The 23,146-nt window shown below is 41.0% G+C and overlaps 2 protein-coding genes across 3 annotated transcripts; one reads left to right on the plus strand and one right to left on the minus strand.

The window, feature by feature from the left end:
• Positions 1–1,954: 1,954 nt before the first annotated feature.
• sdcbp (syndecan binding protein (syntenin)) lies at positions 1,955–6,340 on the plus strand. Its single transcript, XM_055928950.1, has 9 exons — positions 1,955–2,176; positions 3,045–3,103; positions 3,197–3,290; positions 3,507–3,616; positions 3,893–4,054; positions 4,239–4,414; positions 4,599–4,770; positions 4,949–5,040; positions 5,379–6,340. The coding sequence occupies exons 1-9, from the start codon at positions 2,095–2,097 to the stop codon at positions 5,431–5,433; spliced, it is 1,002 nt and encodes a 333-aa protein (XP_055784925.1). The 5' UTR covers positions 1,955–2,094; the 3' UTR covers positions 5,434–6,340.
• Positions 6,341–6,418: 78 nt separating this feature from the next.
• nsmaf (neutral sphingomyelinase (N-SMase) activation associated factor) lies at positions 6,419–22,183 on the minus strand. 2 transcript variants are annotated; one of them, XM_055928948.1, is made up of 31 exons: positions 21,813–22,183; positions 20,882–20,968; positions 20,692–20,770; positions 20,402–20,466; positions 20,272–20,308; positions 20,092–20,142; positions 19,875–19,946; positions 19,717–19,764; positions 19,445–19,497; positions 19,142–19,271; positions 18,928–18,999; positions 18,534–18,642; positions 18,133–18,309; positions 17,772–17,851; positions 16,450–16,540; positions 16,211–16,274; positions 12,377–12,428; positions 12,137–12,257; positions 11,900–12,031; positions 11,739–11,781; positions 11,446–11,612; positions 11,107–11,218; positions 10,927–10,985; positions 10,695–10,762; positions 10,523–10,590; positions 10,273–10,396; positions 10,045–10,128; positions 9,768–9,918; positions 9,382–9,484; positions 8,959–9,068; positions 6,419–8,812 (listed from the first exon to the last, which is right to left on the minus strand). In XM_055928948.1, exons 1-31 carry the CDS (start codon positions 21,848–21,850, stop codon positions 8,718–8,720), a joined length of 2,742 nt encoding a protein of 913 aa, XP_055784923.1. In that variant the 5' UTR covers positions 21,851–22,183; the 3' UTR covers positions 6,419–8,717. The 2 variants fall into 2 exon arrangements, with proteins under 2 accessions (XP_055784923.1, XP_055784924.1); XM_055928949.1 differs by lacking the exons at positions 17,772–17,851; positions 18,133–18,309; positions 18,534–18,642; ... (9 more) ...; positions 20,882–20,968; positions 21,813–22,183 and having other exon boundaries at positions 16,454–16,524.
• Positions 22,184–23,146: the final 963 nt, after the last annotated feature.

Consider the following 23,146-nt stretch of genomic DNA (forward strand, 5'->3'; position numbering starts at 1 on the left):
CCCCGGTCTATTTTACTTGACAAGTCTGCGGATCAATTCCCTCTTCTCATCCTGCAACTCGCCAATCTTCATCTCATAGTCCTGCTATCTCTTTCTCTGCTTTGTCTTTGAGCATCTCTCGCCTTCTCAACACACTCTCACGTCTCCCAGGTTTTGTCTTACATTCTCCAGTATATCTTTTTTCTCTCCAGCTCCAACAATGTGTATATGTATGCTTCCTTGTCTTTCTTTTTCTATTTCTTCCTTCTCTCCTTCCATCATCTCGCTCACTCTCCTTTTCTCCCCGCACCTCCTCTCTCACCCGCTCCATTTAGTTCTTGACCCTCTTCTCCATATACACCCTCTTTCTCCCTCACCTTTTTGATCCTCTCTATCTCTTTCTCTCTCTCCTTCATTCTCTCTACCTCTTTCTCTCTCTCCTTCATCCTCTCTTTCCATCATCTCTACCTCTTTTTCTCTCTCCTTCATCTGTTATACCTCTTTCTCTCTCTCTCCTTCATCCTCTCTTCCTCTTTCTCTCTGTCCTTCATCTGCTATACCTCTTTCTCTCTCTTCTTCATCCTCTATTCTGCTTTCTCTCTCTCTCCTTCATCCTCTCTACCTTTTTCTCTCTCCTTCTTTCTCCATACCTCTTTCTCTACCACCTTCAACTTCTCTACCTCTTTCTCCTTCATCCTCTCTACCTATTTCTCTCCCTCCTCCATCTCCCCTTCTCTCTCTCCTTCATCCTCTACCTCTTTATCTCTATCTTTTATCATCTACCTCTTTCTCTCTCTCCTTCATCCTCTATGCTTCTTTCTCTACCTCCTTCATCCTCTCTTTCTCTCTCTCTCTCAGCAGTCCATAGAGAGCCTTCAAAGTTTCTTCCTTCACCTGTGTACCCGCACTCTCTTTAACGCTCTTTCCATCTCCCTCTATCTCCCTCTCCAGTTCTCTCCTCCAGCCCTCGCTCTCTGAGAATCTATTCTATTCAGTCTAGTCCAATCTACTGGTCTAGTTCAGTCTAGTCCAGTCTAGTGTAGTCTAGTTTAGTCTAGCCAGGTAAAATTAACATGGCAAAGTCAGATTGAATCATTCATTCAACAGAGGGGAAGTTGTATTACAGCTAGATTGTAATAGCCCACCAAATAGGCTACTTAATTACAGATGATTGATTATGGAAACTCACAGCACAAGAACGTTGTCCGTTATCCTGTTTCTGTTTTTTCAGGTCTGTGGGGAAAAAAAGTATTGGATTCTAAAAATAAATCTATTAATTTCCACCTGCTGAGTTTAAGGATTCAGACTTATATGTGTCATTCAGGCTTATAGGTTTGCATTGTGCTCTGCTTCAAGTGTTCAGCAAAAGTGACTCAGAAGTGGAATTTATTTTTGCAACATCTAGATTGTTGGGTATGTTGTCATGACAACAGCATTGTGATGCTCCAGAACCAGAATGATGATATTATGGTACTCCAGAGTTCTGGTCCTATCCTGTCTGTGCTGGCCTGCTCCCTATGTAAACTAGCATTTCATCCTCACATGTATGCCCCTACACCAAATATTCTTAGAAATAAATCTATAAAATAATGGGTTCTCCTCCATTTCTGTCTCCAATACACAAACCATAGAGATTAGGCTAAAAGGCTATTTCTATGACACAAACTGCCTTCTCAGTTGACTAAAGAGGAATCTCTGCTAGGCTACTACATATAATTGTTCAATCAATTAACAGTTAGATGAATGGCAAAGCAGTTAGATGAAGGACAGAAAACGAATAAAATACTGAAAAATGTAATGTTTCACTAAAACATCTCTGATATATTAATTTAAAGAAAACATATGTTTTTATTTTCCACTATGTTCACTTATATAGTTATCTAACACAGTAAAACGCCGTAAGGGGCTATTCTTGTTGTGCTTTTAGGCTATACAGCAGCCGTTCTAGGTAACTGATCTGTTACGCTACCTTGTCCTATAATAAATGGGCTGGACAAGGTCGCGCAACACGCGCATAGCCGCCTAGCTGTCTCCACAACAAACGTACGGATATCAGAAACCGTTACACCTCAATGGAAAAAACAGCACAGTAGACTAGACAATTTGTGACCGTGCATGTATAACGGACAGTCAATATATCGCATAATAAAAACACATATAAGTAGGCTATTCTCTCGGACTTCCTCGCGCTTGCCAGGTGAGTTTTGGCGTTTTCCTCCTGTCTTTTTTATTTTCTCAAACATAACAATGTAGGCAATTTCTCAATTAAGCTACACATCCCCATCCATATTGCAAATAGCCACAATGATGCGTACAATATAGTCTTTAAACTGATGCATTAGAAGAAAAACGCCAAATAACCAACATGAGTTATTTTTTGTCCGGCATATTAGGGTGGTAGCCTATTGTTAGCATAATATTGCGCGTGGGTGTATTTATCAATGTTGGACACGGTTATATCTCTGCCTCCCGTTTCCTTCTCTTACATTTTGGCTATAGTGTTTAGTTCACGCTTTTTATTCGTATCAAATATGAGTAGACTATTATATTCGCAGGTCATATCTGAGGAGTTGGCTAATTCGTTCTTCTGGTTGAGGTTCACTGCGTCTAATTCTCCCTTGTATAAAAATAGCTGGAAGCATCTCAATGGGGTTCGCGTCATAATGCGGTTTTTCGATGAATTTTTATACTAGGCTTATGCTTTGATGTCTCATGAATAAATCCCTTACGGTGAATGAGAACATAGCCTAACTCATGTGCAGTTTGATAAAAATAGACAGGAGCTTGTTTTCATGTGATCGATTTGGTGCTGCCCTGGATTACTGAAATAACAATATTGGGTTTAGGCCTATCCGTATTTAGCCAACATTTGATAGGACAGCCAGCTAGACCAAGACGACCTTTGATGTACATTTTTCAGACATAAATTAGGTAGTTGTTAATGTATTAGACATTACCAGTTAGGCCTACAGATGCTGAAAGCCTGTAATTACACAGAGGAATAAGGGAAACCTATTAGAATAGCTGAGTCTTTGCAATCAATCTTATGCAACTTTTCTCTTTAGAAACCACCATGTCGCTGTATCCATCATTGGAGGACATGAAGGTGGATCAATTTATACAGGTAAGAGTCCTACATTTGTTTCAACACTTCAGAAACACCTAATGCATTGTTATTGAGCACATGTATAACTAATTGGCCTCATTATTTTACCAGGCTCGAAGTACTTACTCTGCCAGTCCAAGCAAGACACCTGCTCTACTTGCTGTACAGGATGCTCCAAATCCAAATCCTGTGGAGGAAGAAACGAGTAACGAATTCCTCCCATAAGTCTTCCATTATCAATGATGCAGTCTGGATATGTTGTAATGTCTTCACGTGCTGACTCTACTAACCTTTTGATATCATGTCTCACAAATGATGGTAGAATTGTATCCACTCTTAGAGCAAATGGGAAATAATTATTGATCGTAGCTTGCCTTTGTTTCTCATTTCACTGTATCTGTTGGTGTTGGTTGCTTTGCAGGACTCTACCCCAAACTGTACCCTGAGCTCTCAGAGTTCATGGGGCTGAACCTCAGTGAGGATGCACTTCGCCAGGCGCTGTCCATGGTACCAGCAGAAGACTACTCTGGGGTAATCACACTCTGGGTCTATAATTTGATATAAAATGGTGGCAGTTATTGTCAGGGTTGATTTAGTTGAATTTCAGTCCACGGTCCTGAAATAAAATATAATTGACACCAACCCTGTTTGCTATTTCTTTACTATCATGTCTCTGTTTAATCTAAAACTGCAGAAATGAACCATAAAGTAGACGTTAATTGTCATCTACTCCATGGGATGCTGATGAATGTTTTCACCTCTGTGGCTCTTTGAGAGAGATATGTTGGCTCTGTGTGGTTTCTGCAGGCTGTGGCTCCCAGGACTTCCGCGCTGAGCTACATGAGCGCTCCGATCACAGGGAATGACTGTGGCATCCGCAGGGCTGAGATAAGGCAAGGCATCAGGGAGGTCATCCTCTGCAAGGACAGCGACGGCAAGATCGGACTGCGCCTCAAATCTGTGGACAATGTAAGACACTGGCACTATTCAATGACATGTCAAGTAATATAAAACGATCCAGTTGGAAGTATGAACAAAATAGTAGGCCACCCTAGGTTTTCCCTTTAGCAAGCCTGACTATAGCGCCACATTTGTACTCAAAATGTCTCCCTTGGATACAGTTCTGTTGCTGAGTATCAGTGTTGCTTGGCAGGGTGTGTTTGTTCAGCTGGTACAAGCGAACACTGCCGCGGCATTGGGCGGCCTGCGCTTTGGAGATCAGGTGCTGCAGATAAACGGGGAGAACTGTGCTGGGTGGAGCACGGACAAGGCCCACAAGGTGCTGAAGAACGCCAGCGCCGAGAGGATAGCCTTTGTGGTACGGGACAGGTGAGCTCCCACCAGCCATTCATAATTCAACTGAGGATCCAGTTACATCACTGAATTATTGACTTGACTTGGTCCATCATGCTTCTGGATGAGGATACTGTGTGCCAAAACACTCTAGCTGCAACAGATATCATTATAGTACTATGGTGTGTATTATAGTGTTTGCAACTGTACATTTCGACAGGCCATTTGAGCGCACCATCACCCTGCACAAAGACATCAACGGCCAATTGGGTTTCATCTTTAAGAAGGGGAAGATCACCTTTATCGTGAAGGACAGTTCTGCTGCCCGCAACGGCCTCCTGACTGATCACCACATTTGTGAAGTCAATGGGCAGAATGTCATTGGACTTAAGGTAAACAAGCTGTCCTGATTGGTTGCACTCAAAAACAACCAATGTTTTCACAATCATTTTTTCTTTGATCATTTTGCAGTGTATTCATCAGAAAATGTGTCTTTTTGTCAATTTGCTGTTCTGTTCTTTGTGCCAACAATTACTTACTTTTCCCCTCTGCTTTTGTTCCTGGGTTCAGGATCCCCAGATTACAGACATCTTGAACTCCGCTGGTGGAGTGATAACTGTCACTGTGACACCCACCATCATCTTTGAGCACATGACGAAAAAGTGAGTACGATGTATCGAGTGATCTGTTCAGAGTTGAAACGGACGCAAAAACCATTAACCACTAATCGCCCCCAGAAATCTAAATTTACCAGAATATTGATTGGTTTTCAACAGTAATACTGTGAAACCACATAACGGGTGGAAATGCCTATGGGAATATGCTAATATAAGGCTGTCTTTGTAGGACACTAGTCTTGCGATCCCAGAACTCTAATTTTCGTTCTGGAGAAACCTGATTGGCTTCTCGAGGCTAGTAGGACACTGTCACGCCCACAGGATAGTCTGGGAGGAACAATCATTGATATACTGTCCATCTGTTTCTCTCTACGTGTCTCCAGGATGTCTTCCAGCATTGTGAAGAGCCTAATGGATCACTCTATCCCGGAGGTGTGAGGCCGGCAGTCATGTGATAGGGAATGAAGAGGAGTACCAATAACATTATATGAATTGATGAGAAATGATCCTGCTGAGTTGTGCTAGCAACCCCATGTCTCAATGCTGTATCCTGCGTTCGTGAAACAGACCAGTCACATATGCATCTTTATGCCATTACTTGAATCAAAACCCATAACCATGTTTCTGCGATTAAAAAACTCAGCGTGTAAAATCAACTCTGTACAGTATGTTTGTTTCAAGCTGTAACATAACAGTCCATATGTATTCAGACATCTATTCCTGCAGCGCTAGAGGAATTATGGTTTTGAATTATCCCACAAATTCAGGTTAACAGATTTGATTTTATAGACCCCTGCGCAATAGACCCCGTCTTGCCCTAATGGCCTAAAGCTCCATTGTAGCCACAGTCTTTGGATTGAATGATACCTTGAGCTCATCAATTAACAAATCTCATACCCTCCTTTTTGTCAGTGGAAATTACTTTCCTCTTTAATGACTTTGTAGTCAAGTGACACAATCTATCTTCTTCTGTACTTTTAATTACCCGTCTTTTTTGCCCTCTTCTATTGTACACGTTTGAAATGTTTCACATGTATGCCTTCTAGTACATGTTGTAAGCTTTAAGAAGAAACTATTTACCTGAGACAAAGTGAAAAAGCTTGGGTGTTTGAAGGTATCCTAACATAATAATATTCAAAACCAGCCCACAATAAGATGTAGATACTATAATTTAGTTTAATCTCAACTGTATGTCATTTTTATCAATCCATTCCTGCATATATTGGTGGGTTAAAAAGCCCTGCATGATCATCAATGTCATTTTCGCACAAACAAAATACACAATTGTGTTTTACCATGACAGCTTTCCAGTGTTAATGAATTAAATAAAGCCATACAAACTTTCCTCTTCGTTTCATGTCTTCTGCTATGTTTACAGTGAAACCTAACAGTACCACAAAATGACACCAAGAAAAAAAACATATTCACAGATGTGCAATATTTTATTGAGCAGGATCTGTACAGTACACAAAAGCTGGGAGGACATACTGCAGCAACATAACACTGTTAGCCCTGAGGCCTGAAAGATAGTAGACATCCCGATTTACAGCATAGTTTTTCTCAGCAATCTCACTCAAATACATTCACTTACGTCACTAGGAGGGCACTGCTTCGTTTTTAGCTACTTCCCATTAGGCCAAATGCTGCTGGCAGCTTTTACTTACAGTGCTAGTAGGGGTACTAGAGTCTGAGTACATTTTGTTACATATTACTTACACCTGTTTAAGGATTACAAGGACTCGCAAATAAACTGATCACAGTGGAGACAACTGTGCAATCGAAAGCAATATTTATAGGAAAAGGGGAGGTTAAACCACATCTAAATTGGAGGTTTCCGCCTCACAAATCCGATGCATATAAAAAAAGTCTAAATGTGTAATTTTACACAAATGGCAAACATGTATCATAGTACTTAAAACTATGTTCCAATACTGCAATTACATTCTACAGTACTTGGCTATGTAACTACCTTGTTAATACAGGTTTAAGCTCCACATAATGTAAATAAAATCTAAAGTAATAAAACAAGATGGGTCATCTCTGTTAAAATGGATGTACAGGGTGGTATATGGTTAGCTACACAGTGCATTGGCAGTCTAGGCCATAGCACAATGCTTCAGTAACACACAGATTTATCTTGCTAGAACAAGGTTGACAAACTTGAAAGAAATGCACTCTTTGCATGGGTGAGAGTTCCTGAGTCCACTCAGTCTCAGTAAAGCAGTTCCTCAAATACAGTTGGGCCAAAGAGCTTATAAACATTATTTTGAATTATGCCTCAGTGTAAGTTCAACAGTTAGGTGTATTAATATATTCCTTTTTTTGTGTGTCTACAATAACTCTTGGACATTTTACATGCATTAGCAATGAATTACTGCTGCTCTCAAATGAAAATTGTGGGGAAAATAAATCGAATGAATATATTTTTATGTAGCACGTGTGTATTTAATAATACTATGAATGGAGTGGATTTATATAGAGCTTTTCCAGGTGCTCAAAGTGTGTTACATTGTACATTTATTTATTGTCATGATAATCTCTACTGCAGTTATTTCTGAAACACTGCTTGCTATACAGTTTGTTTTGTGCCAGAGGTTTATTCCGACCACTATGTGGTCAATTACATCATGATTAAATGGCCAGTCACTAAGGCACTATGACAACTGAATGAACGCTTAAACAATAGACAGAAAAGCAAAATATGCTGTACAGTAAGATAATGTAAAAAAACAAATCTAAAGAAACCTGGGTTGACTCACTGTCTGGCAAAAGCATTGAAGTGCAAAATTAGCATGGGAATGCTGCAAGAGGGCATGTGCAGAATCTAATCATCGCCATACCACCCTAACTAGTTTCAAATTGACATTTCTATTGGCTAACATGGTTGAGGATGGCCAATATGTTACGCTAACATGGTTGAGGATGGTCAAGTTGTTACGCTAACATGGTTGAGGATGGTCAATATATTACGCTAACATGATTGAGGATGGCCAATATGTTACGCTAACATGATTGAGGATGGCCAATATGTTACGCTAACATGATTGAGGATGGCCAAGTTGTTACGCTAACATGGTTGAGGATGGCCAAGTTGTTACGCTAACATGGTTGAGGCTGGCCAATGTTACGCTAACATGATTGAGGATGGCCAATATGTTACGCTAACATGATTGAGGATGGCCAATATGTTACGCTAACATGGTTGAGGATGGCCGATATGTTACGCTAACATGGTTGAGGATGGTTAATATGTTACTCTAACATGATTGAGAATGGTTAATATGTTACGCTAACATGGTTGAGGATGGCCAATATGTTACGCTAACATGGCTGAGGATGGCCAATATGTTACGCTAACATGGTTGAGGATGGTTAATATGTTACGCTAACATGGTTGAGGATGGTTAATATGTTACGCTAACATGGTTGAGGATGGTTATATTGTTCATAATCAGATTTTGTTTGAGAACTCCAGACAGGAGTATGATTGTTGTCCCTGCTAACTGGACCAGTATATTTGTAAAGTCATATGTGCAATGATAATGCGTTACCATCTCTGGGTGAGCCAGCCAGCAGGCCAGCCAGCCTAAGTAGTTACCTTGACCGACGATGATAGCCTCTTTGGTTGGAGCCAGACAGTATAAAAGATGTCTCATTGTGAGTGTCCCTCTTGGACTTCACCTCTGTACATACACGTACAGAGGGACTATCTAGCACCGTGGTCAACAGTCAAGTTTCCAGAAGATGATCTGCTTGTCTTCGCCACCTGTGATCACCGTGCTACACTGCTCGTTCATCCACATCGCTGTGACTGCACCTGGTCAAGGCCGAAGAAAAATTAAAGATTAAGAGCAATTTGTTCTGCGCATGTATACACGAGGGACCGTTTGAATGATGTGTACTGGTATTCATTTATGCCGTTTCATTTGTGTTTTGACATTTTAGTGATGATGTTTGGTGTACCTGAATGTCCAGGGATCCTGGTGGTCACTTTGTTGCTTAGCAGGTCCAGGACCTGGAGGTGTCCGGACTGACCGCCCGACAGGACCGTGTTCCCGTCCCAGCAGAAACACCTGTCCCCAGGGACATGGTAACAGTCAGGCAAGGGTCATTATATTTGTGTAGATGCACATTATGAGCCAGAGACGAATGAGGATACAGGCATAGTAACCTGTTCCATTCTGGCCCGTCGCCTCTGTTCACAAATCCAGGGTTGGATAGGTGTAAGAAATATGGCAGAAGCTCCACTCAGCTAATTAAAGGGATTCATGAGGCTATCACCATATTGCTTTACCCGGTAAGTTCCTTCCAGATCTTTCTGAGCAGGGACTAAAGGAAGTTGCCATGGACTGAAATGGAACTGGGACAGCGTGGGCGTGGCCTTACCGCTGCTCCTCATCAGCTTGCACAGATGAGATCATCATGCCTGTCTGGACGTCGATTACCTTCAGACACGAGTCCTCTCCTACACTCAAGATGTGTCTGCTGTCTGTGAAAATAAATAAAAGCCTTTGATAAGTTGGCTCAGTCATGTTTTGTGTATATTATGCAGAGATAGCAAAGGTGTAGAGTGAAAGTGAGTAATTATAAACCCCATTGACAATAACCAGCAGACATCATCATTCATTGTATTACTCTAGTACAGTTATTCCCAAACTGTGGGTAGAGTCCTCAATGATAAGGATTAAACTACCAGTAAACATTTGTTAAATGCTCCCATGTATAGTCCATACTGGGACTGAGGGACGTATTAGTTAGTATTACATGCGTACCAGGACTAAAGGCCATATCGTGGATCTTTCCTGAATGACAGTGGACTTGATGGAGTTGTACTGAGCTACTGGTATCCCAAATGGTGGCAGTTCCATCCTTAGTCCCTGACACCAACAAAGTACCCGCTGGGTTTAGGTTAATAGTGTTCACCTGGAAATGGAGAAAACATAGGTTAGGGTAAGGCTGTTGGACAGAAAGACTCAAACAGATCGCAAACAGTAAAGTCATTTCTGAGAGACACGTTAGCATCATGTGAGGTGATAGGCAGGCCCTTACCCCCGCTTCGTGTTCAAACTCTGCCAGCAACTCGAATTGGCATCTCTTATTATTCGCAATATCGACAGAGTCACATTGCCAAACCTTCAATAGAAATATTAACATTCATACAGGCCTATTATATTGTCAAACAGCTGAATTAGAAATGAATTAAGCAATATAAAGATCCTTTGAAAAAAGGCTATCATTTTACACCCATGGTGTTCATCATCATGATGTGTCCCTAACCTTGACTGTAGAGTCCCAGGATGCAGTGTAAAGCTGGTTGTCCTTCCAGCACATCTTACTGATGGCATCATCATGGCCCATCAACGTGTCCTGACGCCTGCCAAATGGTATCGAGTAGAAATACCTGGGGAGGAAGAACACTGGGTGTGAATGGATGTGATGAAATAGTAATGTTGTGCTGACTGGAATAGGCCATGTTGTGATGAATAATGTTAAGATAATGGTCAAGTGATGAACTGAAAATGCTCACACATTATTGTCCCACGAGGAGCAGACTACGGCCTTATCCTCTGGTAGCATCAAGCACGACGATAATGCCTGCAGGAATAAAATGCAGAATACCAAGTCATACTTTCATCTCATAATAATGGAAATGGTTTCACAGTAAAGGGGGCGAGAGGGGATAACATTCTGCTCAGTACCATGTTGGAGAAGGACATGCTTCTCTGCAATCCATTAGACTCTCTGGAGAACATCTTCAGTGTCGAGTCTGGAGGAGACAAGTACTTTTAGTCTTTATCAGACTTCAATAGCAAATGATACTCATATTAATTGGACATTAATGTTCACATGGAAAGGCTCAGCAATATTTGAATTCACCATATTCTAAAACATAACCAAAGTTTACTTAACAAGCTGATAGGTTTTCCAGACCTTGTGATGTTGTGAAGACAGACGACGCGGTCCGAGTCACTGCGATGCCTGTCACAGCCCTGTGTTTTTGCAAGGAGTGTATTCAGTCAGAGGTGATCAAGTTGAAAAGTCACTGTCCAATAACAGGGTGAACATATTTTAGGGGCGGAGAGAAAAATGACAGTTTAAATTCTCACTCACTCTTTATGGATTTTGTGGGTGGACATCAACTTGAGTTTAGCTATGTTGTTCCAAGCCAGTCTCCTAGTCTCTTCGGTTAGGTCTTCAAAGGAGGAGTCTTCACTGGTGGATGCTAAAAAAAAAGAACAACGGATTAATTAACACTACACCTCCAAACTTCAACAACTGGCATTTGAGATTATATCGCGAAAGCAAAAATGTTGAGTCTGACTGGGAAAAGATCCAACAAACCGACATTTTGCAATGTCAGTATTTGATTGACTGTCTGCCTGTGAGTACAAGTGAGTGAGTTTGTTCCCTGTGCTTGTCTGTCGGTCAGTGTGTGGGTGAGGGTGTTACCTGGAGAAAGCTCGTTGAGGGGTGTGTTTACACTGGGTGTTCGCGATATGCTCTGGAATCTGGGTGTTATCCTCTGCGGGTGTGGGGTGGTGAACAGTTGCGTCGGGGTTTGCCCAAACTCCAGGATCTGAATCAACATAGCAATCTTCTCATTGGGGTCCTCTATACTGTTCAGAGGGAGAGAACAGAGAAGGAAACATTATTTCATCAATCATTTAATCAGTTTCCTGGATATGTCTGAAATATGGAGAGGTGGATAACACTGAATGGTTAACACTGAATGGTTTCATTACCTATCACAGTCAATGCCACCCTCATATGTCAACGGATGGAAAACTGCCAATAAAACCAGGAAAATCATCATCATTACATCACACCCGTATTAATTAAAAACAACGTTTCATCATCAGGCAAATGGATACTCAGTCTCTGATAAGATCTAGGGGTCTTGTACCATTGTGGGCTGCCACGGCTTCACTTCCTTTTTGCTTGAAGCCAAACACCAGGTCGATCCACTCGTGCAGGTGTTCTGACACGTACTGACTCTCCAGCGCTTTCTGACTCTTCTGAAGAAAATCACTGGCATCTACATCATACATACAGGAGAATAATGAAGATAAACACACACAACCAAAATAATATCACTAAAAATATAACACCCCAAAAATGGTTTCCCTGTTGTAGTTGTTACCTGCAGCCCATGGCGGAAGAACTACATCTTGAACCGAGCTTCCACCTTGCTTCTTCCCCAGATCCAGACTAAGGCAGTTTAGCAGAAAGCTGGGGTCATTCCCATAGAAGTCTGGGATCAACTGAAACAGATGGTTGACGAGGACACATCCACATGTGACAGAAATAATGCGCAAAGGGAGATTTGGTATTATACAATTCTGATCATTATAAAAGATTTTCCATTCAAGGTACTTTTTACCTCTTTGAAGTCAGTTGCACCCTCTAAGCAATTTTTCCACGTTTCTCCAATGCTGCAAACACATTAATAAACCCATGTTCAACAATATGGCATGGTTGATTCAGTCAAATATTGTAAACCTAGTTGGCTAACACTTTACATTAAAGCTGCAATATGCAACTTTTTGTGTGACCCGACCAAATTCACTCAGAAGAGTGTGTACAGATCTGTCATTCTCATTGAAAGCAAGTCTAAAAAACGGTAGTTCTATACACACTATTTCTATGCTTCCCATTCTTAAGTTTATTTTTTGAGTCTTTTACATTTGGATTTGTACACCAGCTTCAAACCGCTGAAAATAAAACATTTTTGGTTATGGAAAAGGTATTTCACAGCAGTTTAGATGGTACAATGATTCTCTGCACTATACTTGCTTGTTTTGTCACAAACTGAAATTATGCGAACTATTCGAATTTTAGCAACCAGGAAATGGCGCGGCAATTTCTGCATCTTTAAATTGCCCCTATTACTATGTAACTACACAGCAACAACTGTAGTAACATAGTAGTTCCACAATTGGAACAAGAAATGTGTAATTACACATCTACTTGCTGAAGGTTATTCCACATGTGTAATTACTGATGCCATTGCACATTTTCTTGTTCCACTGTGTAACTAACCTTTTGTAATTACACATTTGAAAGTCAGCTCTGAAATACCATGTTGCTAACTCAAACCAAAATCTGATCTTGTTACATGTGCCACTACCAACGAATCCACATGTAATACAAAGGTTGATAAATAGTCTAGGACCTTTACCAACCTGTGTTAGTACGTTTTACTAACTAATTAGTACATTTTACTAATAGTTATTGCTTTGAGTCTGGAATATGAATCTTTGTCAAATCCATAAGAGTCTAAGCCCTGTCTAAGCCGGGGGAGGGGAGGGAAGTACTACTAAGCTATATGGAATTGTTTTAAGAAGGTCATACCAAGCATCCTTTTGCGATCAAAAAAAATAAAAAAATGTAAGACCCCTTGAAGTATCCCAAAAATATATACAAAAAATATTTGATTTAAAAATTGATTTGGCCTTACTTTTGGTCATGTGGTGTAGCAGTATGTGGACAGCTGCTCATCGAACAGCTCATTCCAAAATCATGGGCATTTATATTGAGTTGGTCCCCCCTTTACTGCGATAACAGCCTCCACTCTTTTGGGAAGGTTTTACCCTAGATGTTGGAACATATCTGCGGGGAGCATTAGTGAGGTCGGGCACTGATGTTGGGCGATTAGACCTGGCTCACATTCAGCGTTCCAATTCATCCCAAAGGTGTTCGATGGAGTTGAGGTCAGGGCTCTGTGCAGGCCAGTCAAGTTCTTTCACACCGATCTCGACAAACCATTTCTGTATGGACCTCGCGTTGCACTTTTTTGTCATGCTGAAACAGGAAAGGGCCTTGCCCAAACTGTTGCCACAAAATTGGAACCACAGAATCGACTAGAATGCCATTCTATGCTGTAGCGTTAAGATTTCCCTTCACCGGAACCATGAAAAACAGCCCCAGACCATTATTCCTCCTCCACCAAACTTCACAGTTGGCACTATGCATTGGGGCAGGTAGCGTTCTCCTGGCATCCGCCAAACACAGATTTATCCGTCAGTTTGCCAGATGATGAAGCGTGATTCATGACTCCAGAAAACACATTTTGTTACATTACAGCCATTTTCTAAAATTGATAAAATTAGGCCTCCCGAGTGGCGCAGCGGTCTGAGGCACTGCATCGCAGTGCTTGAGGCGTCACTGTGTCGCAGCCGTCCGCGACCGGGAGACCCATGAGGCGGCGCAATGCACGCTGACACGGTTGTACAGTGTTTCCTCCGACACATTGGTGAGGCTGGCTTCTGGGTCAAGCAAGCAGTGTGGCTTTGCAGGGTCGTGTTTCGGGGGAGAATAAATGGCTCTCGACCTTCGCCTCTCCCGAGTCCGTATGAGAGTTGCAGCGATGGGAAATAAATATATCTAAAATAAAATCGATTAAATTGAGTAAAAAACTATCTACACAATAAAAAAACATTGAAAAATCACAGACCCTTTACTCAGAACTTTGTGGAAGCACCTTTGGCAGAGATTACAGCCTTGAGTCTTCTTGGGTATGACGCTACAAGCTTGGCACACCTGTATTTGGGCAGTTTCTCCCATTTTTCTCTGCAGATCCTCTCAACCTCTGTCAGGTTGGATGGAGAGCATTGCTGCACAGCTATTTTCAGGTGTCTCCAGCAATGTTAGATCAGGTTTAAGTTCAGGCTCTGGCTGGGCCACTCAAAGACATTCAGAGACTTGTCCCGAAGCCACTCCTGCATTGTCTTGGCTGTGTGCTTAGGGTCGTTGTCCTGTTGGGAGGGTGAACCTTTGCCCCAGTCTGAGGTCCTGAGCGCTCTGGTGCAGGTTTTTATTCAAGGATCTCTCTGTACTTTGCTCCGTTCATCTTTCCCTCAGACTAGTCTCCCAGTCCCTACCGCTGAAAAACATCTCCATACATGATGCTACCACCACCATGCTACCACCACACTTCCCCATTCATGTGCCTTTCCAAATCATGTCCAATCAATTGAATTTACCCAGGTGGCTCCAATAAAGTTAAAGAAACATCGGAAAGGATGATCAATGGAAACAAGAAGCACCTGAGCTCAATCTCGAGTCTCATAGCAAATGGTCTGAATAATTATGTAAATAAGGTATTTCTGTTGTTTCTAAAATTCAAAAAAACTTTTTTCACTTTGTCATTATGGGGTATTGTGTGTAGATTGATGAGGGAATTTAAAAAAATATCAATTTTAGAATAAGGCTGTAACGTAACAAAATGTGGAGAAAGGGAAGGGGTCTGAATACTTTCCGAATGCACTGTATACTTCCATTCATTTTTTCAACTGGTACCAGGGGACCTTCAGACGAGTCTCGTGATGCCTGTGGCGTCCTAGAGCACCACAGTCTCACCTTTCCATAGATGGGTCATATTAGTGTGTAGCCCAAACTCTTTGGATGCTACAGGCAGATCGGCTTTACCGACTTCAGACGAGTCCCAAGACGTTTTCGTAGAGCAAGTCTCATCTTTCAAGAGTAGGCCAAACCTTCAATTTTGTGAGAAGATTGATTTTAGGGATGTCTCATGGTCTGACAAACACTGCTCTAGCGCTGTCACCTTTCACCACAGATGCGGAAGTGCAACATCGGCGGATGTGATGGACGGAGATGCACCCAAAGCAAAAAAAAACATCTTAAACTGACAGAATTCTATGGGGATTTTTATTTTATTTGCTAATTTGATGTTTGCGGGGGGGCTGACATGGTCTCTAAGGGGTCCTGGATAAGTACGTTGTAAATAGACGTACAGTATATCCTTGTAACAAAATTGTAATTACAGAGTTGGTTGTTAAAGATTGTTACATTGTAGTACAATGTTACTAAAAGGGTTACACATAATTTCCTCATGTCTCCTAATTTCTCCTGGTTAGGTTATTGTCTGCAATGGTTGTTACACTGTAACTACATAGTACTCTGAACAGAAATAAGCACACATGCAATAATTTCAAAGATTTTACTGAATTACAGCTCATATATGGAAATCAGTCAACTGAAATTAATTAACTGGGTCCTACCATATGGATTTCACATGACTGGGTACACAGATATGCATCTTTTGGTCACAGATACCTTACAGAAAATGGGCCATTACATAGCTTTTATATTTTTGTGTAATAGCTATGCAATAGGTGATTTTTCCTTCTTTAAATGAATAACCAAAACTGGTGACATTAACTTTCTCGGGCAGAACTAGAAGCAAGCTACTAACCTATTGAACATGCGGTCTGCATTGTCATAGCGGCCATTTTGAAGACACAGCATGTGTTCTGGGGCTGCAAGGGAGAAGATGGTCAAAAAAAAAAAATAGTATGTCATGTAAGCCTTCTCAGAGAGTACATTAAATAACATAAAAGCTTCCTTTTGAAATAACCACACACACAGTGGCAATGTATGTACAGTCAAAAAGTGGTAATATATGTCAAACAATATAAGAAGGCGTTGACATACCTACTCTGACTAAGTAGAAAAGCACATAGCCTGGAGAGGAGTAATGACTGCCGTACATGAAACAAGGATCAGGCATGTCTCTGTACCGGGACTGTAAGGAAGCGAGAGATGAACCCTAGTTAGAACATTTTATTGTGGTTTTACTCGGGTGCAAATTTCAGTACATTTTGCTGCCGTCTAACCAACCTTTATTAACAAACGGTCACATTTTTCCCCAACCAGTAAAATTATGTGACCAACAGAAAATACTTTGCATGCATGGAAGGAACTGACATTTTTCATTAAGAGCTTAATGAAAACATGCAACAAAAGCAAGCTTTATGTTTTACAGTCAAAAGGATATAGCAGCAACTGCTGTAATAATGCAGCTAATTAAACGTCATTTTCAAACATTTTCCAAAATGCTACTTGGGGGGGGGGGGGTGGGGGGGGACTGTTCTAAACTGCATACCTAATGTCAGCGGATCCATATGTGAGAGAGAAAAATATATATTAAAAACATAGAATGAGGGGGAATCTACAAGGAACAACTAGGATGGGGGTTGCTAATATGACTAGGATTGTGCCTTTGGCTTTTGGACAACGAAAGAAAGTTGATATAAAAAAACAATAGAACAGGAGAGAAATTCTGGTTAATGGCATGAGGAAGTCTTTATAAAATAATTACCTCCATGTTTCTATGGATGGATTTTGGCTAGGCTACTTTGAAGCAAGGTTAGACGTGCCTCATTATTTGAAGTAGAGTAAAACATTCAGGTTTCCCCAAAAAATTATTCCTCATAATGTAAAGTTGTAGGTGACGTGCTGATCACTTGCCTACCGTTGACTACAGCCTATGCAATCAAATAGTGAATGGGATGCACGCTTTAATTAGATATTTTTAAATCGTTGCCATCTAAACAGTTTAGCACGCGATTGCATTTAGAATTGTAATTTGTTGCGCAATGACTGGGCTTACAAAAGCAGGCTTCACTCCAGTACCAACTTTTTGAGTAACTACTCTCGAGCTGTCTGACAGGTGGTAGGCCATTCCGCTCCTCAAACTAGGCTCTGTATGCTGTGGGCCTGTGATAAATAAGATACATAACGACTAATGAAAATACACACTCGCCAATTTCATTCCACAAAATTATGCAAATTAACCTATAGACCGATAAGAATGACCGGTCAAATTTATTTTCGGCAGCTAACCGATTAACATCCCTAGGTTTTACAAATATCAAGTATTTAATCCTATTTTCTAAACTGCGGCACATCAGTCCTGACTCGAAGGGGGAAATAATGCAAGGGGTCATTGAGCCTGGGACAAAGGGTAGTCTCACCAACAATCTCTCTAGTCTCTCTTTATTCAGCGCTCCCACAGGCTTGCTCAGGTCACGGAAAGTTGCGGGGTTCATCATATCTGAGACAGAATCAAAAGGATCCATTACAAAACAATGACCTACTAACTATGGAACCACATGTTGGTGTTACTACAGTAATTACAGTGTTACTACACAGGTATAGAGCAATTCCAAATGAATAGGAAAGATGGACAACATCCAAATATGCTAATATACAACAATGGCTCAAAATATTTCAGCTCGAAGCTACAGCGCTACATGATCCCAAATGTACTCCAGTCCGTCAAATTTCTGTCTGTCAAAAGGTGTTACCCAAAACTCGACCTTGCGCCCCACTCACCAAGCTCTGTGCTGTTGTAGTCAGCGATGATCCAGGGGAAAACGGGGTACTGAGACAGATCGTTGCCGCTGCGGTCAGCCAGGTTGTTGAGGTGCAGAAGGTACTGGTAGTTACTGAGGTGACCCCGCTGCCACTGCAGCATGTAACTCTCCGCTGTGTGTTCCACCATGTGGTTCTCTGCGAGAGGGAGAGAGACCAATCAGGAATCTGGTATGTTTATATGTCATTACGGAATGCAATCCAAATAGCACCTTATTCCCTATAGCGCAGTGATTTTGACCAGGGCCAATAGAGGTATTTATGGTCTCACCAGGATCAACTCAGAGAGAAAGAGCTGACGTGAGGTCTTCCTGCAAAATGTGTTTGTATGTTTGCTATGTAACTTGCTGTGTGTTACTGACCCAGAAACGTGGCGATGTAGTAGTAGAGGTCATTTCTGTCACTGGTCTTGTAAAACTTCAGATAGATGTCAGAGCAGAAGTCGTTTTCAGTACAGAATACCTCCAGCCCCTGATCAAGACAGAGTGAGTCAGTTAGTTTGGGAGGGAGAGAAAAACACATTATAGTTGGGGAAAGAGCATCCTCAGGCGTCTACATTTATGGAACTAAACTTGGTCGGGGTATGAAAAAGCGGCATAGTCTGACTAGTTAGATCAACATGATGCAAATATTTCAGATTAATGACTTGAAACGAATACAACCACTACTCTTCAGGTCACTAGATAATAACCAGAATGAGAAATTAATCGGTTTCTACATTGCTCGGTTGAAAAACCTCCTGAGCATCGCACTCACCAATGGCCTGAGTCCATGCCTTCTCTTATAGATTTGTTTCACTCGATGGAGCTCGATCCGGACTACCTGTTCCTGAAACGAACATTGTGGAAAAGGAGACAGAAACCAGATTGTATCTTCACAAAATCCCAACAAGGAAGGCATTTTCCATCTTAGAGACATCGCAATTAATAATAGCAAACTGGCATAACATGTGTACGTATGGAGAACTCACAGGATAGCCATTGAGTGGTTGGAAGTAGAGGCTTTGGTCAGTTATACACACGTGACCAGGGTTTGTAACCAATGGAGTGACCATCTCAGCCTCGCATTCCATGTGTGGTATTTCTGAAACATTCTGAAAGCTGAGAACCCCAAAAAATTGTATTATATGCATTTTAATCTGACAAACCATACATTGTGATATATATTGTAGCTAACTGGAGAGGAATTAGAAACTCAGTGCATTATTTAAGTATTTCAGTATCACACCAAGGTTGTGACTAAGAGCTTATTCTCATATTATTTAAGTACATACCTGTTCTTGTCAAATGAAGTTCTTGCCAATCTGGATTGTAAATTAGCAGCAATCTAGAAGCACAAAAACATAAACTGCTTACATGTCCTGTATACAACAATGCTGTGTTAAACAGGGGAGCTAAATGGGTTTGAAACTACTTATTCAACAGTTCAATCCAGTTCGATGTACGGTATGTAGACAAACAATATTCTCAGTTGCACGATAAAACCATCTGTTTTCACAATGTTTTGGTACTTCTAGTGTTGCAGTTTTGTACAGTTATGACTTACCATTGCAGTCTGGTCTCCAAGCTTGTCCAGACAAGAGGCCCTATGCAGCTGGAGAAGTGAATGAAAACAATTAATGAGAACAAGCAAAAGCTGCATTACAACATGGAAGGCAAGCACTTTCACGGCTGTAATAATCCGGCTATGGTACCGTTACATACCTGAAGTAATGTTTGGACAACATCCTCCGTTTTACTGAAAACTTCCAGATGGAAGAGAAAGGTACTGTCTCCCTATTAGAAATGGTTTGAAAAGTCATACAAATGTGCAAAATTATCAATTTTCCTACAGCTGTTGATTATAAATCATGTCATGTTTATAAAATCGGACATATGGACAACCTGCATCAGAAATCTAATTGACATTTCATGTACTCACCCTTTCAACTCTGTAAGGTGCAACCACATTGTTCTCTTTGATAAGGTACACCTGAAGTTAAAATGTGCATCAGATTAGTTGTACTAAACATATTTATACAGAATAATGTCAGCAACATTCTATGACAAAATGTTGGTAAATGTTCCTTAATTAAAATGTAAACACTTTAATTAAGCACACCTGTTTGCATAAAATGGTGAGGCCAGCTGGTTTGCTCCTATAAAAAATGAACATTCAAATCAATGTTGTCATCTTATTGGTTTATGTATGTGGATAAACCCAGTTTAATTGCAAATTAAATGAGACTTACTCATTGAAAGGATTCTGGTCCTTTTCTTCAACCGCTTCAATCTTTTTGCAATCTCTGAGAGGAATCTGGTGGAGGTTAAAATCAGTATGAACGAACCGATGTACACTATTTATAAAGCAACGATCTGGTCCAGGATCAGATCCTCCTATCCATTCATTACGATTTTAAAGGCAAAACTGATCCAAGATCAGTGCTCCTTTTCGATACATTTTGTAAATACGGGCTCTGAGCTCCATTTGAGTAAATCCTCCTTGGTAAGTGGTGCTGTACTACAATGCACAAAAACACACCTTTAAAATGGGCTCCACATGGTCCTCGGGTTCAAATATGATGGATTTGGAGCATACTTTGAGTGACCCTCTGATCTTTCTGCAAGGAGTAAAGAGTATCAGTGCTGCTACTACTGTGCTGCTATCCACCATGACTTAGATAGGGGATAGAATTGGGTGGACCTGTCAGTCAGTCAATTTCAGACATTACCTTTTTTTGGCTGAACTGGTTGTCACATGATACACTGTGTGCTGTTCAAAGTAATACTCTTCCAGGTCCAGCAACAGGAGAGAAAACCTAGGGGAAACACACCGGGGAAAAAACAATGGCGGTGAAGAGGTCCTTCAATTCAGACATTTTAGCTGCATTTTCACACAGAACTACCACATGTTTGAGGTCATGACTCAAAAGAATGACCTAGAATAACCTCAACTACATTTTTTTCTGTGTCGCATAATAACATTAAGTTCCAATTGATTTGCCATTTGGGCAATGCCATTGGCTATAAGGGATGGTATGGTGCTGGACAAATGTAAACCACTTTCAAATTCATAGATGGGGCCATGGATGCAAGGACTGACAGTCCATTATATCAAAATAACAGTTTTAAACATATTTTGAATCCGATTGTTTAGTTTTCATAGTTTTCATAAAAATATATATAATGGAATAGGCCTATAGTACACAAACTAATTTGAGTTTATGGCGGGGGAAGATAGCTGTACTAAGGTCATGAAGCATTTATCAGTTATATTCTTACAGAATCAGTAGGTAAACAATGAACGCAACAAATGTAGCGTAATTATCACAGACTGTACATTAAACTTAATTCTAATGTCCTGGGAAAATGTATACATTGTTAACATCTCGTCTACTCTAGTACACGTGTGACAATGTATCAATTTTCTTCACGACCAGACAGTCAAAACAAACAGCATCTACGGTCAAGTCATAAAATAGACTGGCCTACAAACACGGAAATCCCAGGATCTCAATTGCATTTCCTTGCCCGAAGTCAGACCTCTGTGCTCGGTCAGGCTTGTCAGCACGCGCCCTGGCAATTTCCAAGACAACATTAGATTGCACAAATCTCTTCCAACACAACCCCATAGGAAGCCTATAATGTTTTCCAACTACGAACCTTTCTTTCGATCGTTCTTTCCTCTTTATAAAAGCCATCACTGCACACCAACCATTGCATATGTGAGATGTTGTTGTAGCTAATGCCGCGTTCAACACAACTGGGAACTCGGAAATCTCTGACTTCCGACTTCAATGAGTTCAAAACAACTGTGATCTAAAAAAAAAAAAAAAAGACGAGCTCCGACTGGGAAAAATCTATTTGAACGGTCATCCAACTCGGAAATCCAACGTGGGAATTGGAGAGCTCCGACCTTCCGAGCTGAAGATCGCTGACGTCATGATTTGACTTTGTATTTTTCCGAGTTCCCAGTTGCTTTGAACGCGGCAAAAACACGGAAACTCACTGCGACAGAAATGACGAAGCAAGCTTTCAATCAGATACCAGGAGCGAGATAGGTGGAGTTGGTCCGAAATTGAAAAACGTTGTTTTTGAAACGCAATAGAGCTCGCCAGCGTGTAGTCCTAAAACCCGGAAATTAGTTTTTATCGAGTTCATTCAGCCATCCCTATGGGACAAACTAAAAAGAATAGGGTTTTGGAAAAACCGCCGAAAATAAGGTCTGAGGTTAACAGGTTTAGGAGAATACGTCTTATACGTTTTGTTATATGAGATAATAGCAGTCAGTTAACACGAACTTCATGAATTATGAAGCCTTTTTTATTAACATACATTCCTCAAAAATCACAAAAAGTGATGTTAGCTGATCATCTCATATAAAAAAACGTGTAAAATCTACTAAGCCTGGGTTTACCACATACTTTATTTTCAGCGTTTATACAAAAACGCCATTAATTTTCTTTGTCCAGCGAACCATCTAAATGGGCATGGTTGATATATACAGTTGAAATAGGAAGTTTACATTCACTTAGGTTGGAGTCATTAAAACTCGTTTTTCAACCACGCCACAAATTTCTTGTTAACAAACTACAAATACCTAGGTACCTAGGTGTCTGGTTAGACTGTAAACTCTCCTTCCAGACTCACATCAAGCATCTCCAATCCAAAGTTAAATCTAGAATCGGCTTCCTATTCCGCAACAAAGCATCCTTCACTCATGCTGCCAAACATACCCTTGTAAAACTGACCATCCTACCAATCCTCGACTTCGGTGATGTCATTTACAAAATAGCCTCCAAAACCCTACTCAATAAATTGGATGCAGTCTATCACAGTGCCATCCGTTTTGTCACCAAAGCCCCATATACTACCCACCACTGCGACCTGTACGCTCTCGTTGGCTGGCCCTCGCTTCACACTCGTCGCCAAACCCACTGGCTCCAGGTCATCTACAAGACCCTGCTAGGTAAAGTCCCCCCTTATCTCAGCTCGCT

The sequence above is a fragment of the Salvelinus fontinalis genome, chromosome 7, assembly GCF_029448725.1.
Source record: "Salvelinus fontinalis isolate EN_2023a chromosome 7, ASM2944872v1, whole genome shotgun sequence".
Lineage (NCBI taxonomy): Eukaryota > Metazoa > Chordata > Actinopteri > Salmoniformes > Salmonidae > Salvelinus > Salvelinus fontinalis.

What these genes read in the sequence shown, in the direction of transcription:
- sdcbp (XM_055928950.1), top strand. Translation starts at nt 2,095, where the DNA reads ATGTATAACGGACAGTCAATATATCGCATAATAAAAACACATATAAGT. An exon ending in AGGTGGATCAATTTATACAG is followed by an intron (nt 3,104 to 3,196) that starts GTAAGAGTCCTA and finishes TTATTTTACCAG; the next exon opens with GCTCGAAGTACTTACTCTGC. An exon ending in AGAATGTCATTGGACTTAAG is followed by an intron (nt 4,771 to 4,948) that starts GTAAACAAGCTG and finishes TCCTGGGTTCAG; the next exon opens with GATCCCCAGATTACAGACAT.
- nsmaf (XM_055928948.1), bottom strand. Translation starts at nt 21,850, where the DNA reads ATGGCTTTTATAAAGAGGAAAGAACGATCGAAAGAAAG. An exon ending in CCTGGGACTCTACAGTCAAG is followed by an intron (nt 10,129 to 10,272) that starts GTTAGGGACACA and finishes TTTCTATTGAAG; the next exon opens with GTTTGGCAATGTGACTCTGT. An exon ending in CAAGCTGATGAGGAGCAGCG is followed by an intron (nt 9,069 to 9,381) that starts GTAAGGCCACGC and finishes CCCTGGGGACAG; the next exon opens with GTGTTTCTGCTGGGACGGGA.